The 25,805-nt window shown below is 38.7% G+C and overlaps 1 protein-coding gene across 3 annotated transcripts in view; it reads left to right on the forward strand.

The window, feature by feature from the left end:
- Positions 1-25,805, forward strand: part of SRPX (sushi repeat containing protein X-linked) — a 178,416-nt gene that overhangs the window by 17,817 nt on the left and 134,794 nt on the right. For 2 of the 3 annotated variants that reach the window (XM_073013812.1, XM_073013811.1), the window contains exon 2: positions 25,196-25,255. The exons of the other annotated variant lie outside the window; for it this stretch is intronic. In XM_073013812.1, coding sequence (XP_072869913.1) covers positions 25,196-25,255 — 60 coding nt within the window. The remainder of the gene's footprint in view (positions 1-25,195; positions 25,256-25,805) is intronic. 3 annotated transcript variants of the gene reach the window in all.

Genomic DNA, 25,805 nt, shown 5'->3' on the forward strand with positions numbered 1-25,805 from the left:
CTCCGGGGTTCCAGTGATTCTCCCACCTCAGCCTCCTGAGTAGCTGGAACTACAGGTGCGCACAACCACACCTGACTAATTTCTGTATTTTTAGTAGAGACGTGGTTTCACCACATTGGCCAGGCTGGTCTCGAACTTCTCACCTCAGGGGATTCACTCGCCTCAGCCTCCCAAAGTGCTCGGATTACAGGTGTGAGCTACCGGGCCTGGCCAGGGACAGGTTTATTTCTTCCTTTCCAATCTTTGTATCTTTTCTTTCTTTCTTGTCTTATTGCACTGGCTAGGACTACCTGTATAATGCTGAATAGGGTAGTGAGACTGGGTGTTGTGTTGTTCCCAGTCTTAGGGGGAAAGCATTTCAGTCTTTCACCGTGAAGTATAATGTTAACTGTGGGCTTTCTGTAGATCCCCTTCATCAGGTTGAAGACATTCTCTTCTCTTCCTAGATTGCTGTAAGTTTTTTTTTTTTTTTAAATCACGAATGGATGTTAAATTTTGTTAAATTCCTTTTCTGTATTAATTGATATGATCATCTGGATTTTCTTTAGTTTGTTAATGTCGTGGGTTGCATTGATTAATTGATTTTTGAATATTAAGCTAGGCTTCCATTGTCAGGATACGTACCATTTGGTGTTAGCATATTATTCTTTTTATGTAGTGTTGTGTTTTATTTGGTAATACTTTATTGGGGATTTTTACATCTGTGTTCATGACTGATATTGTCCTGTAGCTTTATTTTCATGTAAAGTCGTTGTCTGGTTTTGGCATCAGAGTAATGCTAGCCTTGTAAAATGAGTTGGGACACGTGTTCTCCACTTCAATTTTGTGGAAGACATTCTGTAGAATTCTTTTAAAAATATTTGATAGAATTCACCAGTGAAATCACTGTGCCTGGAGATTTATTTTTAGGAAGATTATCTATTCATCTTGAGTGAGTTTTGATAGTTTGTGCTTTTTGAAGAATTGGTTCATTTCATCTAAGCTGTCAAAGTTATGTGTAGATTTATATATATAGTGTCTGCTGTGATACCCTCTGTTTCATTCCTAATATTGGTAATTTGTTTATTTTCTTTGTTTTTCTTTGTCAATCTTACTTGAGTTTTGTCAACGATATGAATATTTTCAAAAAAACAACTTTTGGTTTGATTGATTTGTTTCTATTGTGTTGTTTCATTAATTTCTGCTTTTGCCTTTATTATTTTTATTATGTCCTGCTGCATGCTTTGGGTTTGTTTTGTTCTTTAGTTTCTTAAAGTGGAAGCTTAAGGTATTGTTTTGAGGCCTTTTCCTTTTTCTAATATAAGCATCTGCTGCTATAAATTCCCCTCTGAGAACTGTTTTATCCCACTGTACTCTCTGTCCTCTCCTTTTTGAACTCTATTGACTGAAATGTTAAACATTTTGATATTGTCCCACAGCTTCTTGAAAAAAACAAGATTAAAAAGAAGATTGAAAAAAAAAAGTTTATTGAGCAAGGGGAAGACTAAGAAAAACAAAAAGTCATGGGGCATCTTCCTACCCTCTTAAGACCACATCTTTTCTAGAGAGAAAAATTCCTAATTCCCAGAGTTTTAGGTATCTAGAGTTTGCTATGCAAATGCTATAGTTGCCACTGCTGTCACTCCTGCCCACTGTCACCACAGGATTATATGGGGGCTGGGTCATGAGATAATGGAGAAAATGAACATAAAAGAAAACCAGGGAATTTTCTTCATTCTCTCTGAAGTATTACAGGTCTTCTTTTCCACTCTTAGAGTCAGAGATAGAGGGCTTCTCCTGGAACTCTCTCTGTACCCAGTGTCTACTTCTGTGTTTGGGCTGATTTTAGTCTAGTCCTGGGATACCAAAGTAACACCAATTCAGTGTTACCCCAAATTATTAGTCTGCCTGCTAATGTTTACTTTTTCAGAGTCATCAAATAGCTGTTCAGATGCACTTTGTTCAGGTTTTTCAGCTGCATTCAGTAGGAAAGACAGGGTGAAGTACGATTACTATGTCTTACCCAGAATTGGAATATTGTGACCTATTTTTTTTGACATTACATTATCCTTTTCATGGTAGTCAAATAGGTAATTTTCTTCCTCCCTTCCTTCTTTCTTTCCCCCTTTGTTTCTTCTTTTCTTTATTTTCTACTTTTTCTTCACTATGATGCCTAGTATATTGTTAGACTTGGATAAATAACTTTTGACTTCGTTGAAGATGGTGAAAAGTCTTTTGGGTGAGGTTTTATAGTCATTACAATTTAGAGAAAGGATTGGATTGTTTATTATTGGAAAACACTTTGTTTTCTAAAGATATATCTACTAGCATGAGAGAAGAAAAAATCATAATCTAAAAAGTGGGGAGTAATAGTCTTATAGAGTCACTGTGAAAGTTCAAAAGGATGATATATTTGTACCAGGAACAAATATGTTACATTTGTTCTTTAAGTAAATCTAGTCCCATCCAAAAACGTATTTATTGACATTAGCTCATTTTTGAAAGCCTTTTTAAAATGAGCTAATATCAATAAATATGTTAATAATGAAAGGAACCTAACAATGCAGAATGATTATGCATCAAATGCTGTATGTTTACTGTGGTTTGAATGTTTGTCCCCTCCAAAAGTCATGTTGAGATTTAATTGCTATAGTAACAGTATTAAGAGGTGGGACCTTTAAGAGGTGATTGCGCCATTAGGGCTCCGCCTTCATGAATGGATTAATGCCACTATAGCAGGAGTGGGTTGTTAGTTATCTCGAGAATGGGTTCCTGATAAAAAGGAAGAGTTTGCCCCCTCTTTCCCCTTCTGTCTCATGTACTCTCTTCTGCCCTTCTATCATGAGATTATGCCGCATTAAGGCCTCACCAGATACCAGTGCCATGTTCTGGAACTTCTCAGCCTCCAGAACTGTGAGCTGAATAGACTTCTCCTCTTTATTAATTACCTGTCTGTGGTATTTTAACAACAGATGGTGGACTAGGACAGTGTCCTCCTTCTGCTTTATTAGATAGCTTATTTGAAAAGTGAACGAGCAATCTTGCTTGTAGTCTGAGGAATGGAAATTGTGGAGTTGAGGGAGATTCAGTAAGAGATGATCTTTCACCCAGATGAGGCTATTGTTAAACTTTTCATTAAATTGCTTTTATTTTGGCCCTTGTATTGGTATCATCAAACATTAAACAGCCTTAAAAAGTGAAATGATATCCAGTCATCTACAAAAGAGTGAATTGTGAGGAATTATGTGGCTTATTTCCCAGTAGAGACAAGTGATTTCACATTCTGCAGCAGACCCATGAGCCACACAAGTCACATGAAAGGTGGCCATAGCTCAGGTGTTTGGCTCAGCTTCCTATTCTATCCAAGCTATTTCTAATCACAGATGAACCAGCCACACATTCTTATTTTGAGCAGACATCTGAAATTGACTTCAGCTTAATTGCAATAAAGTTAAGGATTGGAAAACATTTGTGTTAATATCTACATTCTGTTCAAAACATCAACAAAAGCCAAATCCTCCAAATTAATAGGCTCTTTTGAAGTCTTCTCTTTTGAATAAACAGTGTTGACATGTAATTCATCATTAACTCATAAAAACACTTCAGTAATATAAATCAGGATTGAAGTCCAAAAGCCATTCTGCTTTCAATTAGAGCATCCAAACCCGGTATCCGAGACCTTTTGTCCTTTTTTATTTCCCAGCCACTCTGTTATTTTGTCAATCTCATCTCCCTCCTCATCTGTATCCTGCTCACGCTCTAGAAATCAAGTCTTTCCCTCAGATGCAATGCCTGCATCTGAATTTTAAAAGTAGTTAATAGAATATACCAACTCCATGTTTAAACAGGAAGAAACTAAGGCTCCTGAGTGGTGATGGGGCTAGCCAAAGTCACATGGCTAGCTAGTAGCAGAGCTAGATGAGGATTCTTAGCATCTCACTCCATTATTTTACTCCTAGTCTTCTAGAAAGACTCTGTGCTGTTCTCAGAGTCTCACCTCTGAAATATCACACTAAGTTTTTAATTCACTCACGAATGTTTTTAATACCTTATAAGTATATGAAAGAAAACCAACTTGTGATGTTATTAGGTTGGTGCAAAAGTAATTGTGGTTTTTGCCAATGGCAATGGAAAAAAAACCACAATTACTTTTGCACCAACCTATAGACGTCAGGATAGTGGCAGGTTTCTGACCATGTTCTGTTTCATGATCTGAGTTCTGTTACGTGGGTGTGTTCAGTTTATAACAATTCATTGAATTGTGTACTTTTTAAAAAATAAAATATCTATTACAAGTGGCTTATGGCATTATCCCTGAGTTTTGCTTGGGCCCCAGAACTTAATATGCTATTAATGTCCTTTATTATGCAACGAGTCACCTTTCTCATCCAGCTTAAAAATTAATTTTCCTCTTAACATTCTTTTATTCTGCTCTCCAGTATACTTTTGCTTCCCGGCGCCTGCCTAATGTTTGTACCATCAGCGTTGTAGAATCCTACTTCAAAAGAAGCATTTGCTTACAGCCCAGAATCATAGCGGTGATCATGCAGTGATCTTAGCCCCTACCCTAGGGTGCTTGCTTGTTTGATAGTCACTGTGAGTGTTCCTAACAAGCCAGGGCATATCTGGATTCATCATTTCCCTGCACATCTGTGCTCTAAATCTCCAGCAATATATGTGATAAATAGTCTGGAGCTTATTTTCTAAATGACAGCAGTGAAGCCTCCAGCTTTTCTTTCTTTGAATTGAATCTGAGACACATGAAATTGGTATTCTCTGAGGCTTCTCTCTTCCCCCTCCTCACCTTTCTTTTACAGCAGGGGAAAAGGCAGAAACCTAAGTTTGTAATTGGCAGTGGATTGAAAGCCGTAGATCCTTCTCTCCTCTCCAGAGATAAAGAAATGATCTTTTGTGAGCGTTCATCACTCTGTCTTTTTATTATTTCTCTCTCTTACTTTAGAGTCTTATTTTGTCCTGTCCTCCACGTTTCTGTACACTACTTCCTCCCCAAAGGTTGCTTTTTCATAGCATAAAAGTTGATCCTGAATCTGTGTGCAAGACATTATTTGGTACTACAATTTCACAGAATCATAGAATCTTAATCTTGGAAAGGGCCATAGAGCCCCACCCTACTTCCCTCATCTCACCCCTCTTGCCAGCATCCTTTGGCCTCGTGGGAACACTTCCAGCTTCAGTAAGCTTTGATGGAATCTCAAGATGGTCTCGAAGTCTTAGAATATCCTGCCTCACACTAGGCTAAAATCAGCTCTACATAACATATAGCCATTGTCCTTATTTCTCACTTTTGGTACTGCACAAAGTAAGTCTCTCTCTATTTTTATCCATGGGATGGCCATTGAGAAATCAGAACACAGGGATTCTATTTCCTTTTAGTCTCATTTTCTTCAGGCTACAAATCTAAAGTTTATTCACCATTCAACAAACTTTTTGTTTATTTGTTTACTTATTTATTTGCTGTGAAAGCTAGTCTCTGTTGGTCATTTTTTGTTTTTCCTTTCTAGCATCTTCTGGCATTTCTGTGTCCTTCTCAAAGTGTGGCCCCAAGTGATAAATATTTGAGGTGATAGGTATGTAAATTACCCCAATTTAATCATTATGCATTGTATGCACATATCAAAATATCACTCTGTATTCCATAAATATGTACAATTATAACATGTCCAAAAAAAGAAAAGAAAAAAAAAAAAGAATTGGCCCAAATGGTCTGTTATTCCAGTGTGGTTGCTTCAGTCCAGGATAAGCCAGACTTCTTTGGTTTAGCCTCTGTCCTCTTGCAGGCCACTGTTGCTCTTTTTTAAGAAACTATTTCATCTGCTGGCTCACAATGTGGACAGCTAGCTGGCTGCTCTTTCCCAAACCTGCCAGGGGAGGTCTCCCCGCTTGCTGAGTGTACAGCTTAGTGTAGGGAGAGAAATACAAGACTTCACGTTTATAATCCCTATTAAATTCTTCCTTGTAGGTTTCAAACTAGCTATGGCCTATGATTTCATCATCTGTTGGTTTTGCTCATCTGTAGCCAACATTGTTGATGCCCTGTGCCATCTCCCCTCATCCCATCTCTAGATTCATCTGCAGCTGAGGTAAACAGTTCTCAAACATACTGACAGTTTCTCACCTTAGATGTCCACATGTCTTAGAGGCTTTGCCTTTGGATTTTCTCCAGTCCCATGGGAGCTCGCTCAGCAAGAATTTCTGGTAGAGTAGAAGACGTAACACCCCACCAGCTCTTAGCCAAAAAGGACAGGAGTCTGTGGGTGAATACCCGACCTTTCGTGTCCCTGGGTTGTGTTTCCTCAGAGGCTCCTCAGTGGGAATGAATCCAGGTTGCCCCCAGAAGTAACCTGCTCATTAGTATATCTTTATGGGCTCTTCCCATTTTCCTTTCTCATTTCCCCTACTTTCTCACTGCGCTTCCTGGGATCACCTTCCAAATGAACAACAGCACCCAAGTCCTTATTTCAGACTCTGCTTTGGGAGAAACAAAACTAAGATCTTGTCCTCTCCAGCTTGGTTATTTTCTACAGATTTATTCCTCTTAATTCTTCCTTCACTGGTAGAATGACACAGAGCCCTACAGCACATCTCCTGAGAGGAGGTTACCTGTTAATGGGTTGTGAAATTCTTGTAGTGGTCATGATGAGCACTTTTTAAAAACTAAAATGTAATAGAATAGCAAATATGAGAGGGCATCATGCCTTAAAGATTGTTCTACGAAACTTATTTTTCGATCATATAAATGTATGTGTGTACTGAGTCACAAGATGAAACATTTTCTGTGGATTATATTCAAAAAAGTGAAAAGTAATTGCTTTCTGTGAATACAATTCATAAATCAGTATTTCTCTAAATGGACCTTTATGTAAAGTAGATTTACTAGAGGAGGCATTCTCTTGGGTAAACCAAAGAAATGAGGTTACTTTGGCCTGATTTGCTCTTTTTGAACCAATGCTGATTCCAATGCTATTCTAAAAAATTCTTCCTTTTTTTTTTTTGTTAATAATCTGTACTAAAATAACACTTAGGATAAAATTGAAACTTTTCGTGTCTATAGTTTCCATACTCCATATTTTTACTGGTTTGAAAACTGTCTATCCACAGTCTTTGACACTTCTTTGGTTTCCCTTAATTTTTCAGTGATTATGAAGAATAATTTCACTGTCCACCCTTTATATTCTTTAAGGCCCTAGGATATAGTTTCCCTGGATCTGGAAATTTGAGCTCAGGTAAAATTGCCAGCTGGGGTCTCATTACTCTTGAGCCCCTCTTCCTAATCTGTGACTTTTTTCCACATGTAATATTAAAGCAAGAAAGATATTTAGGTGGACTTTAAGGAAGAAATTTCAACTTTCCTAAAAGTGAAATGTTGAGAACAGCTTGGGAGTAGGCTGGGAAGGCTGTCTCCAAACTTTTGAGTTTTCACTGGGACACTCTCAGTACGTGAGGCTGGTGCCTGCATCAGATTATCTTCCAAGAGTATTTCCAGATCTAAGACTCTAATTTTATTGGCAAAGCATATCTTTTAGTTGGAGGCCCAAATGGTAATTTTTAAGAACTTCTCGGATAAACATGTTCTTATCATTGCAAACAAATGAGAAACAAACCTAACAAGCTCTTTGCATCAAATATATTTTAATTGCTCTGCTTGAAAAGTTTTAAATTAAACAATGAGTAGAACAAAAGAATATTTATATAATATGGATATGGTAAACAAACAAAACAAAACACAAACACTTCTACTTACCAGCCAGTTTAATAAGAACTTACCAAGAAAAGAGCAAAAACGTTACCCTGTAGTCCTTGCAATTCTTTCCTCTGGATTCTTTTCCTTTCCCTATCTCCTCAGAGGTAACCAATGTCCTAAATTTTGTATTTATCATTCCTATCATTAGCTTTATAGTATTACTGAATATGTTTTTGTCTCTAAAAATACATTATTTACAGCTGGGTGTGGTGGCTAATGCCTGTAATCCCAGCACTTTGGGAGGCCGAGGCAGGAAGATCACCTGAAGTCAGGAGTTCAAGAACACCCTGGTCAACATGCTGAAACTCCATCTGTACTAAAAATACAGAAATTAGCTGGGAGTGGTGGCATGTGCTTGTAATCCCAGCTACTCAGGAGGCTGAGGCAGGAGAATTGCTTGAACCCAGGAGGTGTATGTTGCAGTGAGCCAAGATTGTGCCACTGCACTCCAGCCTGGGTGACAGAGCAAGACTCCATCTCGAAAACAAAACAAAACAAAACAAAACCATTATTTACATTTACATGCTTTTGACTTGTGTGTAAAATGGACACGTGCTGAATATATTCTTATACAACTTGCTTGCTTTTTTTTCACTTAACATTAGATTCTTAAGAGTTGCTCATGTTGTTACATGCAGTTGTGTTTTTTCATTCACGTTACCTTGTAGGATCCCATTGTGTAAATATGCCATCATTTATCCATGCTACTCTTGATGTGCATTTTGGGCTGTTGCTAGTTTTATGTTCTGGTAAACAGTGCTGTTGGGAAGATTCTTCTCTATCTCCCTTGAACAATGTGGAGGAATTTCTCTAGACTAAGTACCTAGGAGTTGAATTGTTGGATAATATGCATACATATCTTTGACTTTGTTCAATAATGCCAAATTATTTACTAAGGAAGTTATACCAATCTAAACTTTTAGCACCAATGTGTATTTCCATTGCTCAACATCCTTGTTAACACTTGATCTTGTTATATTTTTAGAGTTCTTCCAAACTAATGGGTAGGAAATGGTATCACTGTGGTTTTGTTAGTGATACTTTAGTAATAATATAATAGTAATAATAATATGGTTATTAATTCTCAAGGGAAGGATTTTCCTTCTTTCACTCAGTGCCAAGGTACAAGATGAGAACTTTTCTTTGCAGTCCCTATACATGGGATGGATTTATTTCACTCTTTACACTGAGAGTATAGGCTGTTGGTATCTCAGCTTTGTGTAGGAGGTGAGGGTGAGGGGATGTAGGCAGTCTCCTCTAAAACTGATGATCTTGAATAGTCCCTGGAGTTTGTCTTCTGTATCCAAGGTCTCACCAGTCCGTGGAAATTAAAGCTCAGTTTTGGCAGTTGTCCTCAGAATAAAAGGTGAGCCTTAATATCTGGTACCTAATCATGATCCTGCTTTCACAGTATTTCTTACTTTCTTGCAAGCTAAAAGTGGATTTTTTTCATTGATTTTCATGTAAGCACAGCCAGGCTACATGGCTCACCATACTGCCTGAAATAGGATCCTAATTGCTTGACTTTGAAATTGATTCCATTTTCAACCTTTAGTTACTTTCAAATGTATTTCATGATATTGTGCTAGAGCAATCTGTAATTTGATGTTTTAAGGACATATGTACCTCCTCAAACTATCCTCTTCAGATTCACAAACTAGAAAATTCTGAGTGGAGATGGCTGACCCACCACTTGTTCAAGATTTTACAATAAGACAAAAGGTTGCCATTTGCAAGCATTTGAGAAAATTTTTTTTGTGTGTTCATCAAGGGAGGAGAGAAAAAACCTGCCTAGAGTGTTTCCCATTTGCTGTCTGCTTTAATTTTTCATTTACAATTCCTTGCTCAGAATTTCATTGAAGAGGGGAACTTCTAGGAAGCATTGGCGTTCGTGCTCTAAAAATGCCCTGTCCTAACTTCCCTAATTCAGCCTTAACGATGATGAAGATCCCATACCCAGTTTGATTGTGCTGTGTAAAATTTGAATGTGACTTGACTACTACACATGGAAAAACATTAAAAGACCCATACTAACAAAACAATTACTGACAGTTGTTGTTAGGGCTGCAAAATAGTGTGTTTGTACATTCCCCCACCTTTTTTTTGATAGGTTTCATGTGAATTCATGTGAGTACCTTGATTGAATTAAATAATTCATGTAAATCACCCAAGGCAGTGCCTGAGGTAGTGTCTGTTAATTAAACAGTAGGTATTTCTTCTCTCTTACAAGCTAGGACTGTAAGGACTGTGTTAGGACTCACTGGTGTCTACCTTGGCCAATAAGACCAGATAAGATGGTGCTGTACAAAGCTGCTCCTGCATGGTAAAAGGCTGGAGAAATAGTTGCTACTTCATTTAATTTACCTTTTATTTCCTTCTTACCCTGGACTTTCATCTGTATACCAGGATGCTGGAAAATTGCTCAGAAAGACTCAGTTTTTGGCAAAGTTCCCTTTAGGGCACATACTGCCTTTTTCACTGGCCCATGGTTTCTGAGAACTGGCCTCATCCCTGCAAATGAGGACTTCACCAGTCCCTCCAGTCCCCTCCCTGCAGACAGCCTTCCTTGGTCCTGGGGGAAGGACAAGGGAGCCTGTCACTGCAGGCCCTTCTCCAGCAAGGGACTGGGAAGGGGCCAACATGCCTGCAGGCTCCTGTATTGACAAGTTGCAGCATCCTTAAGAGCAGCCAAGAAATAAAATGGTAATTTGTGTTTGCATCTGGAATTTCTGAGCTTCAAAATCTTGGATCACAGCACTCTCAATAACAGAAAACAGGACACACATATAAATATCCATATCCATTTAGCCTCTTTGTTAGACTCTGGGTCAGCAGCTCGAGACTGAAAAGTAGCAGGATGATTGTACAGGAAGTAGAATGAACCTGAATGCTATGTTTCAGGGCAGGGGGCGGCAGGCATAAGAGGGAGGAGAATGGCCTCCCCGTTTATTGCACCCTGAGCCATCCCCCCAGGAACATCTAGAGCTTGACTACATTATGGCTTAAAACAGCTCTTATGGACTCTCTAGGGGACCTGATCACCACTGGTAATGTTGTTTCCAAGGAAAAACCAATTTCAAATTATGAGCAACTGATTTATAAATGCACTTTGGGGACGCTGCCATCCATAGGTGAGAGGCCACATGACTCTCCTGTCATTAGTGCCCTGATACTTTGGCAGGGTTACAAGCCACCCTGTGCCTCTTTGTGGGGCTCTCTTTAGCTGGACAGTGGGCTAAATGTGGTATTCGTTGGATAGCACCAGACGCCTATCCATGCAACGTATTATCTCCACTTGCCTGTTCTGCTGCCTGAGGTTTCCCCATGAGGATCAGGAAATTTCCACAATGAGAAGGAAGCCATTTGGGGAACCCTGTATAAAACTATTGTGTTAAGGCATTATGTAAATATGAGAGTAGATAAATGACTTAACTGATACGTACAGCAAAGACTATTCTGATTATCAACTTGGGAGTTCTAGATAAGTTGTGTAATACAATTGTTTTCAAAGTCTTTTGATTGCTACCTGCAGTAATAAATATATTTTATGTCACAATCCAAAACACACATATACTATGCACACAGCATGTCATCAAATCCAAAACTCTATCAGTCGTCAGTCACCATTATTTTAGGTATCACTAAAAAAGAAAAATGATGCCAATTAAACTATGCCATTCCGTTTATTATAGAGCTCATCTTGGGTTCAGGGAAATTAAAATGTAAAAATAGTGTTGTTTTAGAGTTAATAAAATATATATATATATGTGTGTGTGTGTGTGCATGTGTGTGTATTGTGTGTGTGTCTGTGTATAACTGAAACAAAAGTGTCATGAAACAATGCTCATTTTTACTATGTATGGTGTATTATGAGTATCTACCACTTTCCCCTATTCTAATCTAATGTATTTTATTGCAAATAAAGCTGGTCCTACTAAATTTATGGAATGGCTCACTAATGTTTTAATTTAATTTTAATGTGTTAAGGCTGAGCTACAGTATTGTTTTGAAATAGAGAATTGGAAATGATACACTGAGACTGATTTCTTATCCCAAACCAGATGTCATGCTGTATGTTTTAGTCATTGATTTCATTCAAATGTAAATTGATGGTCTCCTGTTTCAGTCAGGACTCTTGATGGCACATGACAGAAACCAGTTTCAAAAAAAGCTTTGAAGAAAGGATGGGCTTATCATTTTATGTTAGGCAGAGGTATGCTGGTGGGGCCAAGCAATACTGGAACCTAGGGCTCAAATATTGTGGGATCTCTCTTTCTCTCTAACTTTCTCTGTTTTGTCTCCACTTTTCTTTGATGGTTTCCTTCTCTTGAATTAGCATTCTGTATGAGACTTAATCTTTGTCATTGGCAGCTTCAGGGCTCACATCTTCCTCATTTACCACCAGAGAAAAAATCCTTCCAAGATTCTCATTGGTTCATGTGATTGGTTCATATGATTGCTCCTGTAGTCAAGGGATAAGATAAACTCACCTCTACTAGAATCACATAGGTGTCATGAGGAATAATGCAGTTTTCCAAAAGAAAGGGTCTTGTGTCTTTGAGAGGAACATAATAGATGTCCATCACACCTAGGAAGTGCTAGCACCAGGCATTGTGTGCTGGGGTTTAGCCTCACACAACAGGTATTGCCAAAAGCCTGCAGATGACCATTTTGAAAACTAGAATTGCCATTAGCTTAGTTGCACCTTCATTTTCCCACTAGAGTTTGAGTCTCCCAGTGAAGATAATAATAACTGACAACAGCCACTGTGTGACTGTCAGTTCAAAGGCGCCGAATGGAAAAATGGGTGCTTTGAAGAGAGAAGCTACCCAGAAAAGAAATGATTCTACCTTCCACCACAGGCAGAACTGGCCAAAATAGCCATCTGTAAAAGACTTCAAGTAAAGTCCAGGTTTTTGTTCTTGGGTGCTCGTATTCTATTCCCTGTTGGGGAACCAGAGAATGTTTTATAAGGAAGAAGCCTTAGGTTTCAGCTGAGCAGACTGCAGCCTGTCACTTCCAAGCATTCTCATGATGTTCATTTCAGCGTTTCGGTGCTGTTTTCTGGAAATATCTTTCTTCACACTCTCTTCTCTCTCTCTTTCTGTCATTTAATGTACTATATTAAAATATCAATCTACAGCTGGCAATTAAAAGTTTACTGCCTACAATTATCAGTACACACTGTGGTGATTTTATTTTCTTAGACTCTGTCTTTTCTGAATTCAGTTATTCTCAGTTTTGCCATGATGTGCCACAATTTTGTAAATTATACTGCTGGGTTACTGCCAAGAACGACGTACCAGTCGCAGCTTTATTTGGGCAGCTTTTTTGTGGCTTAAATACAGTATCTGTTTCTGTAAGTACAGCCTTCACTGAGGAAGATGGATGTCTCATTTTGATATTGATGGAACAGCTTGAGCATATCAGTAACGTGTAGACTAAAGTCTCAAGGGGAAGAAAACTTTTGAGAGAGCCTTTGTTAGTTTCACAGGAGCAGTAAGGGGAAAGAAATCCTGACCGTATTCCCTGAAGAGTTTGATGTCTAGCTGGGAAGAAAGAACTTGAAATGACTTCTGAAAATCCAAAGCAACATAAAATCAGTGCTAATTTAAAAATGTGAACAAAGTGCATCGATGTGAATGGAATGGTTAGGAAAGATAAACTGGGAGAGCTAGGCTTTGAAATAGCTTTAAACACAAGAAAGGAACTGAGAGGAGGGGAAGGGCTTTCAGGTAGGTTTCTGAGTCATGAAGACAGAAACAAGGAGTTGTGAAATTGCATGAGATTTAGGATCAGAAATGTTCAGTCCTTGTTCTCATATAAGTGATAATCACTTCATTCTCTGAGCTGATAATATAATCATAAACAAAGTGGCAAAGAGTTGTTGCTCTCCCCAGGTTTACATTCTAGTCACTGAATGATACCTGCCTCATAAGGTTGCACTGCGGACTTAATGAGGCAATGGAAATGAAAGAGCCGGGCAGATTTTTAAAATGATGTGCCATGGTAATTTGTTTATTGCCAGGTGGAGAAGGAGGAGGGCAATTTGATTTGCTTGACTGCTGTTGTCCCAGCTAGAGGTTGAGGATGGGAGTGTACTAGGGGAACATAATTTGAAAACGTGTACTATGCCCTTCTACACACTGCTGCTGCCCCATTTTACAGATGAGCAAACTGAGGCTCAGGAAAGAAAAGTGGCTTCCCAAATCAGGATGGCACTGGAACTTAATCCCAGGGCTTTTTCAATTGCATCCTACCAGAGAGGATGGCCATGAGCAGTTGAGGAAACTCAGTATCTGCTTGCTGTTTCATGGGACATAACATCTATGCCCTGAACAAATCAGAGAAAAGTAGACTTCCACCACCAATCCCCCAAAGGCTTTCTCAGATTTTCAGATTCCTTCATTCTGAGGGAGGAAATAGAATTAACTTAACAAATGTAGGTTTTCAAAGAATTTAAATCACTGTTTTTCTAATACTTTTGACAAGACCTACAGGAAGAAATATATTCTACTGTGACCTATTGTTAGAGTGAATATATTATTTATTGTACCAATCAGGAAGGTTTTGAGTGTGAAAGAGAATGCTATTAATAATAATGTTAGATGGTAACCATGTGAGGTGATGGATATGTTAATTAGCTTGATTATGGTGATTATATCACAATGGATACGTATTTCAAAACATCATGTTGTAAACCTTAAATATATATAATTTTGTCCATTATACCCCAGTAAAGCTGAAAAAGTAATGCTGGGACAACAGGCATAAAATGGGACTGTGCTATGCAAACTGGGGACACCCTACCATACATACACCTATATAAAAACAAAAATTGTACAAAGTAAGGTTTATTCTTTCTATGTGCAGTGCACCCTGACATTTTCAATTCTATTTCACTACAAAAATACTAGTCATGACCTACTAAATGGGGTCAACAGTTTGAAACATACGATTCTTAGTTGATTGTTGGTATCGCTTAGGCACTTATGATGGTAGTAAAGACAGGGATTTGGTAAGGTGAATGTCTGATATGTCCTATAAACTTGTTTCATCTGAACATTCTGTTGAATTTTCTGCCCCAAGAAAAGCACTGGTAATAAACATTTTCTTCAGTTTGTTCCCCATGATTAGCAAAAGGTTTAGACTAATCTTTCTGGATCCCTTTGTTCCATTTGGAACAAGGATCTTCCTCTCTGTATTTCCCCTCTTTTCTTACCCTTGGGCTTTTATCTGTTAATCTGCCACTTGTTTAGAGAAGTAAGGAATCCGAGGAAGAATGTCTCATTTACAGATTCTGGCTCTCTGTGTATTTGTTTGAGCCTTCATCTTGGGGTTAAATCTGGTGCTCTGAAAAGCTAAAGTTTCTTCTCTGCTCTACTCCTTCAAATATACACACCTTTACACACATCTCCTGGACATCTCTCCTCTGTTGACACTTTGCCAAAGTATAACAGAGTGGATCTTGCCTGCTAGTCAGGCATGCAGAACTGACTTCTGGGCTTCTTCAAAAACCCCCATAAATTAGGACTTTCCAGAAAAGAAGCTCCTGCAGATTTAGCTATGGAGGAGAGAAGGGTTACCACTGTACCTGTGTCCACACAAGCTATGGACAGGCCCTTTTGTTAGCCCATTTCTGTCACTAGAAATGTTTGTACACTCACCTATGTTAACAAGAGCTTCAAGAATACAAGAGACCCAGCAATAGCACCTCTCAGCAATAAAATAACTTTTGGTGAGCCCCCATTTTGTAAATGTTTTTAAGTCATAAAGGCATATAGGGAACCACAGGATTTTTCCTGCCTCAGAGTATAAACTATGGTAATGTCTTCAGCCTAAAAATCACTTTTTCCTAAAGCAAATTTTATTATCTGGATCATCTGAATTCATAGACTAAACTTGACAACAGTTTATTTTACTGAAAAAGATTGACTCTATGGCTTTTCTTGGTGGTTATTAAGATGAATATATATACATATGTGTATGAAAGATTTTCTAAATCACAAATCATACAGGATTGTTAGAGGAATTTTTAAAAACACACAGAAAACTTTGGAAGCACTGAGATTCTTGACTATGCTTCATGCTTAAACTTTAAAAAGTATATCATGCCAGACACAAGTTTGTCATATTTTTACATTTTTTCAAGAAACTCATTTACACAGCAGCTCAGGGTTATGGAGGCCTTCAGTTTATACTCACAGAATTAAATAGAAAATGTGATTATGAACCCTCAAATTAGAAACTTGTAAAACTAAAACATATATATTATGCCATTTAATTTATGGCAACCCTGTTGAGGCATGCCTAATTGGGGTATTTGAGGCTTAGAGAGACTCAGTGGCTCTCTTAGCTTGGTTTCCTAGAAGCAAAGCTTATGATTTGTTGAGGGAGTACTCTTGGGGAAAAAACCTATAATTGAGGAAGGGAAGCAAGAAAGAGCTAAGCAAGGATAGAGTCTCAGGTAAAGTCTAGTACCACAGGGTGCTTAGACACATAAATACTGCAAGGTTGTACTTCCACTTCACCTTTGGAGGCTAGAAGTCTGGCTTCATGTTTCTCCATATCCGTCAAATGTTGGTTGCCTCCAGGAAACAGATGGGGAGGATGAAGTGGCTCCTATCAGCTGAGGACAATTCTCTGGAGAAGAGGGCAACTGTGAGTTATTTGCAGTCAAAGACTCCCAGCAGCTAGGAGATGGGCACACCAGCCTGAGTAGAGGGAATCTGATTGAGGAATAAGCAGTATCTGCCGCAGTGACCTAAGAGAAGGCTATTAAACCAAGGCTGAGGGGTACATCAGAATCTTCTGACTTTAAGGCAAATGCCCTTCCTCCTTTTGTACTTTCTACTCTTCCTACACCTTTTCCTCCTTTTGTTTTAAAAACAAATACTGTTTATTATGTCAGAATTTTTAGAAGTCAGGATCTGGGCATGGTTTAGCTGGCTCAAGGTCTCTCATGAGGTTGCCAGCAAGTTATTGGCTTGGCCTGCAGTTTCATCTGAAGGCTCGACTTGTGGGTGTTATGTTTGTGTGTAGCTGGGGATATCTTCTTATAACCTTACTTATGTGATTGTTGGCAGGCTTTTGGTCCCTCAACACATGGACCTCTCCACAGGGCTCCCTCATGACTTGGCAGCTAACTTGATCCAGAATGAGTGATCCAAGAGAGAGAGCGTGAGACAGTATTCAAGATGGAAACCACAGTCTTTTTATAACTTGACCTCAGAAGAGATATGGTGTCCTTCTGCCAAATTGTATTCATTAGAAGCAAGTTAATAAATTCATTCCACACTTAAAGTGGGGAGTTACAAAAGGTTATGAATGCCAGGGGACAGGGATAACCGGGGGCCATCTTAGAAGCTGCATATCAGAGTCTACCCTCTGGCACCCAGTGATTATTTCCCCCCAACATGCAAAATATACTCACTCCCCTTTTGTTTAGAAAGATAGCACCTATTCACAGCCAAGCAATTCACTGGGCCTGCTTTCTGACAGTATAATTTTAGGGAATCAAAGGCCTCTGCTTGTTCTGTAATGTCTCTGCCCTCCTAAGTCAAGCTAGTGATATTTCAGCATATATAACTCTTTTAAGAATTTTGTGGGTCTCCTGTGAATCTTCTTAGAGTTCACTCTATTAGACAAAAGTTCAACTCTGTTAGTCACCTTACAAATCTCATAGACGTAGACTCTTCTCTGTTGTTTGATTGAGAGGATCTTGAGATCTTAAAGGGCGTTTTGTAAGACTGAAGGTACTCTAAGGCACTACCATGATTTAACAAAGGATTTTGCAGCCGTATTTTTGCCTTCATCTTTAAATCATATTTTTCTGGCAGTGTCTTGGATTTGATCTTTGTTCAGAAGCTATTCAAATGTCCTCTGTTCTGTACCACAGCTGCTCTGTAATCCGTTGGCAGATCATTTGTTAGCACTAAATCATCTGGCTCCCACAAACAAACACCCTATGGCTTCCAATAGTACAAAATACCCTTTTCTAAACATCCAAATCTGAAGTATTGTCACAGTTTAAATTTATATACTGAAGCTGGACTGATTAGAATAAAACCATCCAAAATTATAAGCATGAGGCCACAGTTTATGTGTCGCAAGAAACTTAAGGCAGATTTTTCTCCTTTTCTCCAACATTTCTACCAATTCTGAATCATACACTGGGTATACAAGGTAAATTAGACATGGTTCCTACCACTGAGCAATTTATAGATGTGATTTATCTCCACAGAATACTTTTAAAAAGTTAGGTCTAGGACTGTGCTATCCAGTATGGTAGCTATTAACCACATGTGGCTATTTAAATGTAAATGTAAATTAACTAAAATTAAAGGAAATAAAAACATTCACTTCTCTTGTTTTACTAGCCACATTTTAAATGCTTAATAACCACATGGGGCTAGTGGCTGCCCTATTTGACAGTACAGATAAAGAATATTTCCATCATTGCAGAAAGTTCCATTGGACAGCACTAATCTAGAGGAAACCAGTATGATAAGCATTTATCCTTTTTAAAATCATATTTGCTTCTCTCTCCCCCACACTAAAATGAGTTAAATATCAAAAAGAAAGACACTACATGCTTCTTCAGTAAATATTCTAACATGCTTAACAATAAAGAATGCTGTAAGATCATGACTCTTAGGCTGGGCGCGGTGGCTCAAGCCTGTAATCTCAGCACTTTGGGAGGCCGAGGCGGGCGGATCACAAGGTCAGGAGATCGAGACCATCCTGGCTAACCTGGTGAAACTCCGTCTCTACTAAAAAATACAAAAAACTAGCCGGGCGAGGTGGCGGCAGCTACTCGGGAGGCTGAGGCAGGAGAATGGCGTGAACCCGGGAGGCGGAGCTTGCAGTGAGCTGAGATCCGGCCACTGCACTCCAGCCTGGGCGACAGAGCGAGACTCCGTCTCAAAAAAAAAAAAAAAAAAAAAAGAATCTTTAAAAAAAAAAGATCATGACTCTTAACATTTATTAAAATCTACTGAAAGCTAGCATCTTTTTCTCCTAGAAAAAGCATGCTAGTACCAAAAGGCATGTATCAAAAGCATGTACCAAAAAACATGTTCAATTACAAGGGGTTCGTGGGCCCTCCAAAGCTCTTTCATTAGTTCTGTAGTAGGCCATGATCCTCAGGTTAAGAAACCTTACTGCAAAGTGAATTTTATTTTCCCATTGACTTTAAGTATAAAATTGATGGTGCAATTTACTATTAAATATGCTTCTTTCTGACAATATTAAAATTATATTTAGAATAACGATGAGGGGACAAACAAAATATAAAGAATGAAGAACTGTCTTCAAAATGACTAAAAAACCCAACACTTTGAGCTAAAAATATAATACAGAGCCAGCAAATCTACCAATTTTGGTCAGGTATTATAATCGATAAAGAAATATGTAGTTTTAGCAAATTTGCAAAGTTTTCCATTCGTCTTAAATCTCTACCACATCCCCACCTTACAGTGAGAAACCTTATGGTGTGGTAGCAGGAACATTCTAGTAGCCTTCAAAAATCTAGACTCCTGATGTAATTTCAATACATATAATAAGTGTTACTTAAGAGTGACTTTGGTGCCTCAATGATCTTGTCTACCTGGACATTCAGAATGAATGGGTGGGATTCTGTAGGCCAGGAAGACCCTTTGAACTTTGGAAAAAAAAGAGTGGCTATTTCTTTGAAAATCTGTTGAATTAGAGAAGGTTTTTGCAAGGAGAGCAGAATTATAAATGCAGTTGGCTCCAGGTATGGCTGAGACAGAATCCTACATGGCTCTGAGTTTCTGATTTCTGAGCCAACGTACAATTTGTATTTGTGTGGAAGAAGCACTGAAACATTCTTTCCAGAGTGGTAATCTGAACCATATGTAGACTGATTAATAGTTATGTCATAATAAAACCTCAATTAGCAGAATTCTAGAGGGACAGCCTTTTGTAAATAAAGAAAAGTTTACTAGGAAACCTCCCTTCTCCCCTCCTCCCCAACTTCTTTCTCTATTTTCTTTCCTTTTGAAAAATTTTAATGGTGAGGAAAATCTTTCCCCAATGTACATAAATCTCCTCTGCTGCTTTAGTAAGTACAGTCTACTGAACATAAGTGAGTCTGTCTTTGAACTTATTGTATCTTTCAGGGTGTCTATTTTGCAGACTAGTCATCATATTTTTATAGAAGTTAATATATGAGCTCAGGCTGAAAATAAACTGGAAATTTTCTGAGAGTGGCAGCTAATACCCATTTATTTTCTTTTCACTTAAAAAACATCTATCAAGGCCAAGAGCAGTGGTTTACGCCTGTAATCCCAGCACTTTGGAAGGCTGAGGCGGGCAGATCACTTGAGGTCGGGAGTTCGAGATCACCCTGGCCAACATGGTGAAACCCTGTCTCTAGTAAAAATACAAAAACTAGCTGAGCATGGTGGTGCATACTTGTAATCCCAGCTACTCAGGGGGCTGAGGCACGAGAATCTCTTGGACTCAGGAGATGGAGTCTGCAGTAAGCCGGGATCACACCACTGCACTCCAGCCTTGGCGAGCGAGACCCTGTCTCAAAAAAAAAAAAAAAAAAAAAATATATATATATATATATATATATATAAAAAATATAAAAATATATATATAAATATATTATATATATAATATTATATATAAATATAAATATATATATATCATATATATATATATATCAAGAATATGCAGGAAAGTTTTTATTCATTTGTGGATCAGTTTAGATGCATATAGTTGCAAGTAACAATGCAACTCACAGTGGCTTAAATTGAAAGGATATTTATTGTTGACCTAACAAGAATTGTGAAGGTAAGACGTCTAGGTTGATGTTGTAGTCTAGTGAGGTCATCCAAGATCCTAGGTTGTTTTTATCTATCCACTTTGCCATCCTCAACTGAAAATCTTTAGTCCTGTGACATCTTACCTTGTGGTTGCAAAATGGCTGCTCCAGCTTCAGACGTTTATCCTTACACAATAGCCTCCAAAGCTGAAAGGGAGAAAAGAGGGAAAACTCTTCTCCTTGTGCAGTTTTCTCTTTTATCAGGAAGAAAATCTTTCCCATAAGCTCCCTCCCCCCACCCCTAAGCAGACTTCGTTTTACTTGCCATTGTCCAATATTGGGTTACACGCTTATCCCTGGAGCAATTCCTGGAAAGGGGGAATTAATTTTTTGATTTAGTGTCATCATGGTTCTTCTTTTGGGGAGGGACACATTGCTGCTGAACACAACCTGTGACCTTTTAGTAAGAAGGAAGGGGAGAATGGCTGCTGGACAGGCAACCAGCAGCTTCTGCTACACATGGATTCTTCATTTTGCTTCTGTGGGACCCACTCTTGGCATACTTGTTCTCACACTACTGAAGAAGCCATTTGCTGTTTACCTATCAGTGATCCCAAAGCCAGCTATCTCATTTCTTTGAAATTGTAGGAGCAGAAGGCAGTAAGGCCTAGTGAAAAAAGAATGATAGATTTGAAGGCCAGGCAGACAGGATTTGGATCCCTGATTTACCACTTACTGGCTGCATAACCTTGGACAAGTAGTTAAAGAACTTAGAGACTTGGTTTCCCTATTGATAAATCTAAAATAGTACCAACTGGCCAATGTTATTGTATAGATTTAATGAAACAGTGCATAGAAATTGCCTAGCATAGTACACATATCAAAGGCACCTAGTGTGTGTTATTTCCTTTCCCATGTGAATTCAGTTGCACAGAAATCAGATTGCATTTAGCTTAGTAGATAGACCAATTCGGAAAAAGGGTAAGTTTGACTTTAGCAGGTTTTTTTTTTTTCCTTTTTTCCTCCTTACTCATCTATGTTCACATAAAAGTTCCCTCTCTTATCTACAAAAGACTTGTGGGTAGAAAGCAGTGTGCCCTGTGTTAGGGTAGTGTCCAGTTACTAAGAGAAAGCTATAAAACCATGTATTCATTTCTTAATTGGATTAGGTTAAATATCTCTTAAGTTTAGTATAGGAAACAGAATCCTCTCTAGGTATTTTACACAAAAAAACATTTAATGCAGGAAATAAGGTACTCACAAAATTGGAAGGGCTGAAACAATGGAAGTCAAGAAGTCTGCATTCAGGGTCAAATGGCACCATGACTTCAGTCCAGATGCCAGAAACAGCTCTTATCACTTAGGCTAGGAAACTGTTGCTGCCGTGACTATCACCATTGCCAACATCACCATCTTCCCTACCACACAAAACTGATGAGGGGATAGTGGGCACAGCTGACAACACTCACATCTGCTGAAGCCTATTTTCTGCATGAACAACTGCAGGAAAGAGTTCCTTCCCTTTGATTCCTTCCAAATCACTAAAAGTAGACCCTTTCACAACCTAGGGATAAGGGAATCTAGAAACTGTACTTTTCAACCCAATGCCAGGCTTTCTTCCGTCTTACCCATGTGAAAGCCCTCCTTATCTTACTCATCTGTGATGCTCCTGCTGGGCTATCCGCCCATGTGCATTCTCTCTTTGCCCCTGTTTTCCCTCTATGCCCTGTTTGGGCTCTGACATCCTGCTCTGGCCTACCATGCCTCCCTATCCTTTCTGGTACAGATGTCTGCCTTGCTCTAAAGGTCTTAGAACTCGATTGTTCAAGAATAGAGGGTTAGGAAAGGGTAAGAGATCTCCTTGCTTTGTTAAAAATTACCATACGTATCTTTGTATTTCCCAACAATTTAGTGTTAGAAGTTTTTGAACTTTATAAAAAGGGAATCATATGTATTGTATATAGTCTTCTGGGACCAACTTTGCTTACAATATTATTTTAGTTTTATTCATCCATATTGTTGTTCTCACAAATGAGCTTTGCCATCTTTTAAAATCTTTCTTAATGCATTTTTGCATTTTGGGGATTATGCTTCATTCTTTATTCATTCAGCAATCTATAATATTTTCCCATGTTAAGAAACCTCTTCAAAATGAACATTATTATGTTATGAATGGATCATAATATGACCATTTCTTGTAGTTGGATATTTAAGTTAATTCCTATCTTAGAATGTGGTAGATGAAGAAAATAGAAGAAAAAAAGGCTGAGATTTTCCATGTGGCAGACTAGCTGGAAGATGGTTGTTTGCTGAAATGGGAAACACTGGGAGATGCACAGATCTGGTGATAAGAAAAGGAATCTGGTTTTGAGCAAGTTGAGTGTGAGTATGGAGATATGCAGGCAACAGTTGAAGATTCTAGACTGCCTTTTTAGGAGACAGTTCAAGACTAGAAACAATGGATTTGTCATCAGTACATGAGGAATGGTTTGAGGCAAGTATGGGAGTGAGATGGCCCAGAAAAATTGTCTGGAGATGTGTAAAGGACCAATACTGGATTCCTGGGAAATACTTATGTCCAAATGGCATGCAGATCTAGATGTGCTGTCCAGAGAGTCTGTTTAGAAAGGAGGAAGAAAATCGGGAAACTGTCGTCATTTGGAAGCCACTGCAGAAGAGAGAGCTTCATGAAATGAATGGGTAGTCATTCATAGTAAATGCTGTAAATGCTGTAGACAGGTTAACCAGGATGACAACTGAGGGCAAAATGTATGTGTGTATGTATATGTGTGTTGGAGGGCTGGGCGGGGGGAGAAAGTTTGCTTCTCATGTATCTGTTTTTTTTTGTTTGTTTGTTTTTTGTCTTTTTTTTTTTTTTTAATTGGAATGATTGAAGGTTCACATGCAGACATGCAGTTCAACTGTTTTCTTGGGTAGATTCCTAAAAGTGGAATGACTTGATCAAAGGGTTTGAACCTAGGCTTTGATTCACATTGTTAGGTAGCTTTCCTGGTTTTCATGGTTTTTTGTTTTGTTTTGTTTTGTTTTTGAGATAGGTTCTCCCTATGTTATCCAGGCTGTTTTTTGAACTCCTGGGCTCAAGTAATTCTCCCACCTCAGCCTCCCTAGTTTCTGAGATTACAGGCATGAGCCACTGTGCCTGGCTCCAGTGCTCATTTTTTAAATATGCAATAATGAATAGTTTGTAACTTTGTACACATCTGGGTGTGCAGAGACAAGGTGAGGAAATCTGCAGCAAAGGAGAATACAGAATTGGGCTTCTGTAGTTGTGGGTCTTTTCCTAATGGACACAGTCCAGCCCTCATCTCCTCCCCACTTTCTGTTTCCACACTCTACATCTCTCATCCAGAACACAAGTGGAACAGGGACCATTGCTCATTAGCTGCATGGGGATTTGAATAACCTCACAGTGGAGTGGTGGCAGGTAACTACAGCTAAATGCGTGACCAAGATAGAGCTAACTCTAGTCATTGAATAGACTGTGAAGTCTGGAGGGAAGTTCTCTGAATGGAAGATTACAGTTTTGAAGTTTGGCACCTGCTACTACTTCAAGGATTAAGGATTTACTACTCACTGGAATTCAATATTTAATATTCTAAAAACCATTCAGCTCCAACTTGCAAATGAGTTAAATTAAAATAATACACAGACGTTCTCTCTGAGGCCATGGTTTTTATTGGTAGCAACACTCATTAAGAAATTTTACTGACTGGGCATGGTGGCTCATGCCTGTAATCCCAGCACTTTGTGAGGCCGAGGCAGGCAGATCATCTGAGGTCGGGAGTTTGAGACCAGCCTGACCAACATGGAGAAACCCTGTCTCTACTAAAAATACAAAATTAGCCAAGCATGGTGGCACATGTGTGTAATCTCAGCTACTCAGGAGGCTGAGGCAGGAGAATCGCTTGAACCCGAGGCGGAGGTTGCGGTGAGCCGAGATCACGCCATTGCACTGCAGCCTAGCAACAGAATGAGACTCTGTCTCAAAAAAAAAAAAAAAGAAAGAAAGAAAAAAAAAAAGAAAAGAAAAAGGAAATTTCACTTAAGCCATACCTTCATGAGAGGTTCTAAATAAGCACACAGACAGTCTATTTCAGACCTCATTTCCTACAAATACTGTATATAGAGGCAATTTTGTGTTTCTTTTGTCATTAAGATAAGACATTTGATTTACCTCCTTATTTTCCATTTAAATTTATTTCACAAGATGGACCTGTTTTCAGGTACCATAAACACCCAGTTCTACTGGGTTTTCTTTGACTGCTGGGGAAACTGTGGACTGTGTCTGATGCACACATTTTATTGCATCTCCCCTGGCATGAGATTCATATACATTGGCATCTTCTCAGAGTGAAGTTGACTCTCTCTATTTCCCTCTTCCAGAATTTCACTTGGCATATGGTGATTCCAAAACAGTTTGAGGCTCATTTTGATTGGTTTTTGGCAATCTCAGCTCAGCCAGTTTTACTCTGAGAGATCCCCTGTTTGTTCCTTCATGAATGGCCACAGAAGCTTTTGCTCTTGGCTCTGCGTTCTAATAGCATCTCCTGCATGGTCTGTGGCAAAGCAATGCTTTGAAATATGCGTCCATACTATGTGGCTTTTCTTGCTGCAGTTTCTGTTCTTTTTTATTGTAGGATCGGGAGACTCACCACTAGAAGACGATGAAGTCGGGTATTCACACCCTAGATATAAAGGTGAATGCTTTGCTTGTGTGCTAATGAGGACCTGCTGATGCCAGGAGAACTGTCCTTTTTGCCCTGCAGAACAGATTGTAATAAAGTGACCAGACAACATATTTAAGTTCTAATTAGCTATCAAGGAAAAAGTATTTTTTTAAAAAAATATATATATGCTCCCTTTTTTAAAAAAGGAAATAAAACAAAATGCGTTGGAAATCTCTGAAATGCTGTCTTTCAGCATCCCAATGGTCATTTTATTCTCATAAGTTTCTTTACTGTCCTCACTTCTGCAAAGGCAGCTGTAGCTGATGAAAGTGAAAATCAAGCCATGAGTTCTGCCTAATTCACACATTACAGCCAGAATCATCCAGAGCAAACCACCCAAGGTCAAATCTGGACCAAGTGCTGATAATGTACTAAGATGAATGGGGAATGAGAAAACTTGATTTTCATAAGCTCATTTCATCGTGCTCTTTCTGAGCCCAGCATGGCTCCTGAAACGGTATGTTAAAGTATGTTGCTCAAATGAAACTTAACTTAATGATAAAGAACTCCATCTCTACAT

Source organism: Chlorocebus sabaeus, chromosome X (genome assembly GCF_047675955.1).
Source record: "Chlorocebus sabaeus isolate Y175 chromosome X, mChlSab1.0.hap1, whole genome shotgun sequence".
NCBI classification, from domain to species: Eukaryota; Metazoa; Chordata; class Mammalia; order Primates; family Cercopithecidae; genus Chlorocebus; species Chlorocebus sabaeus.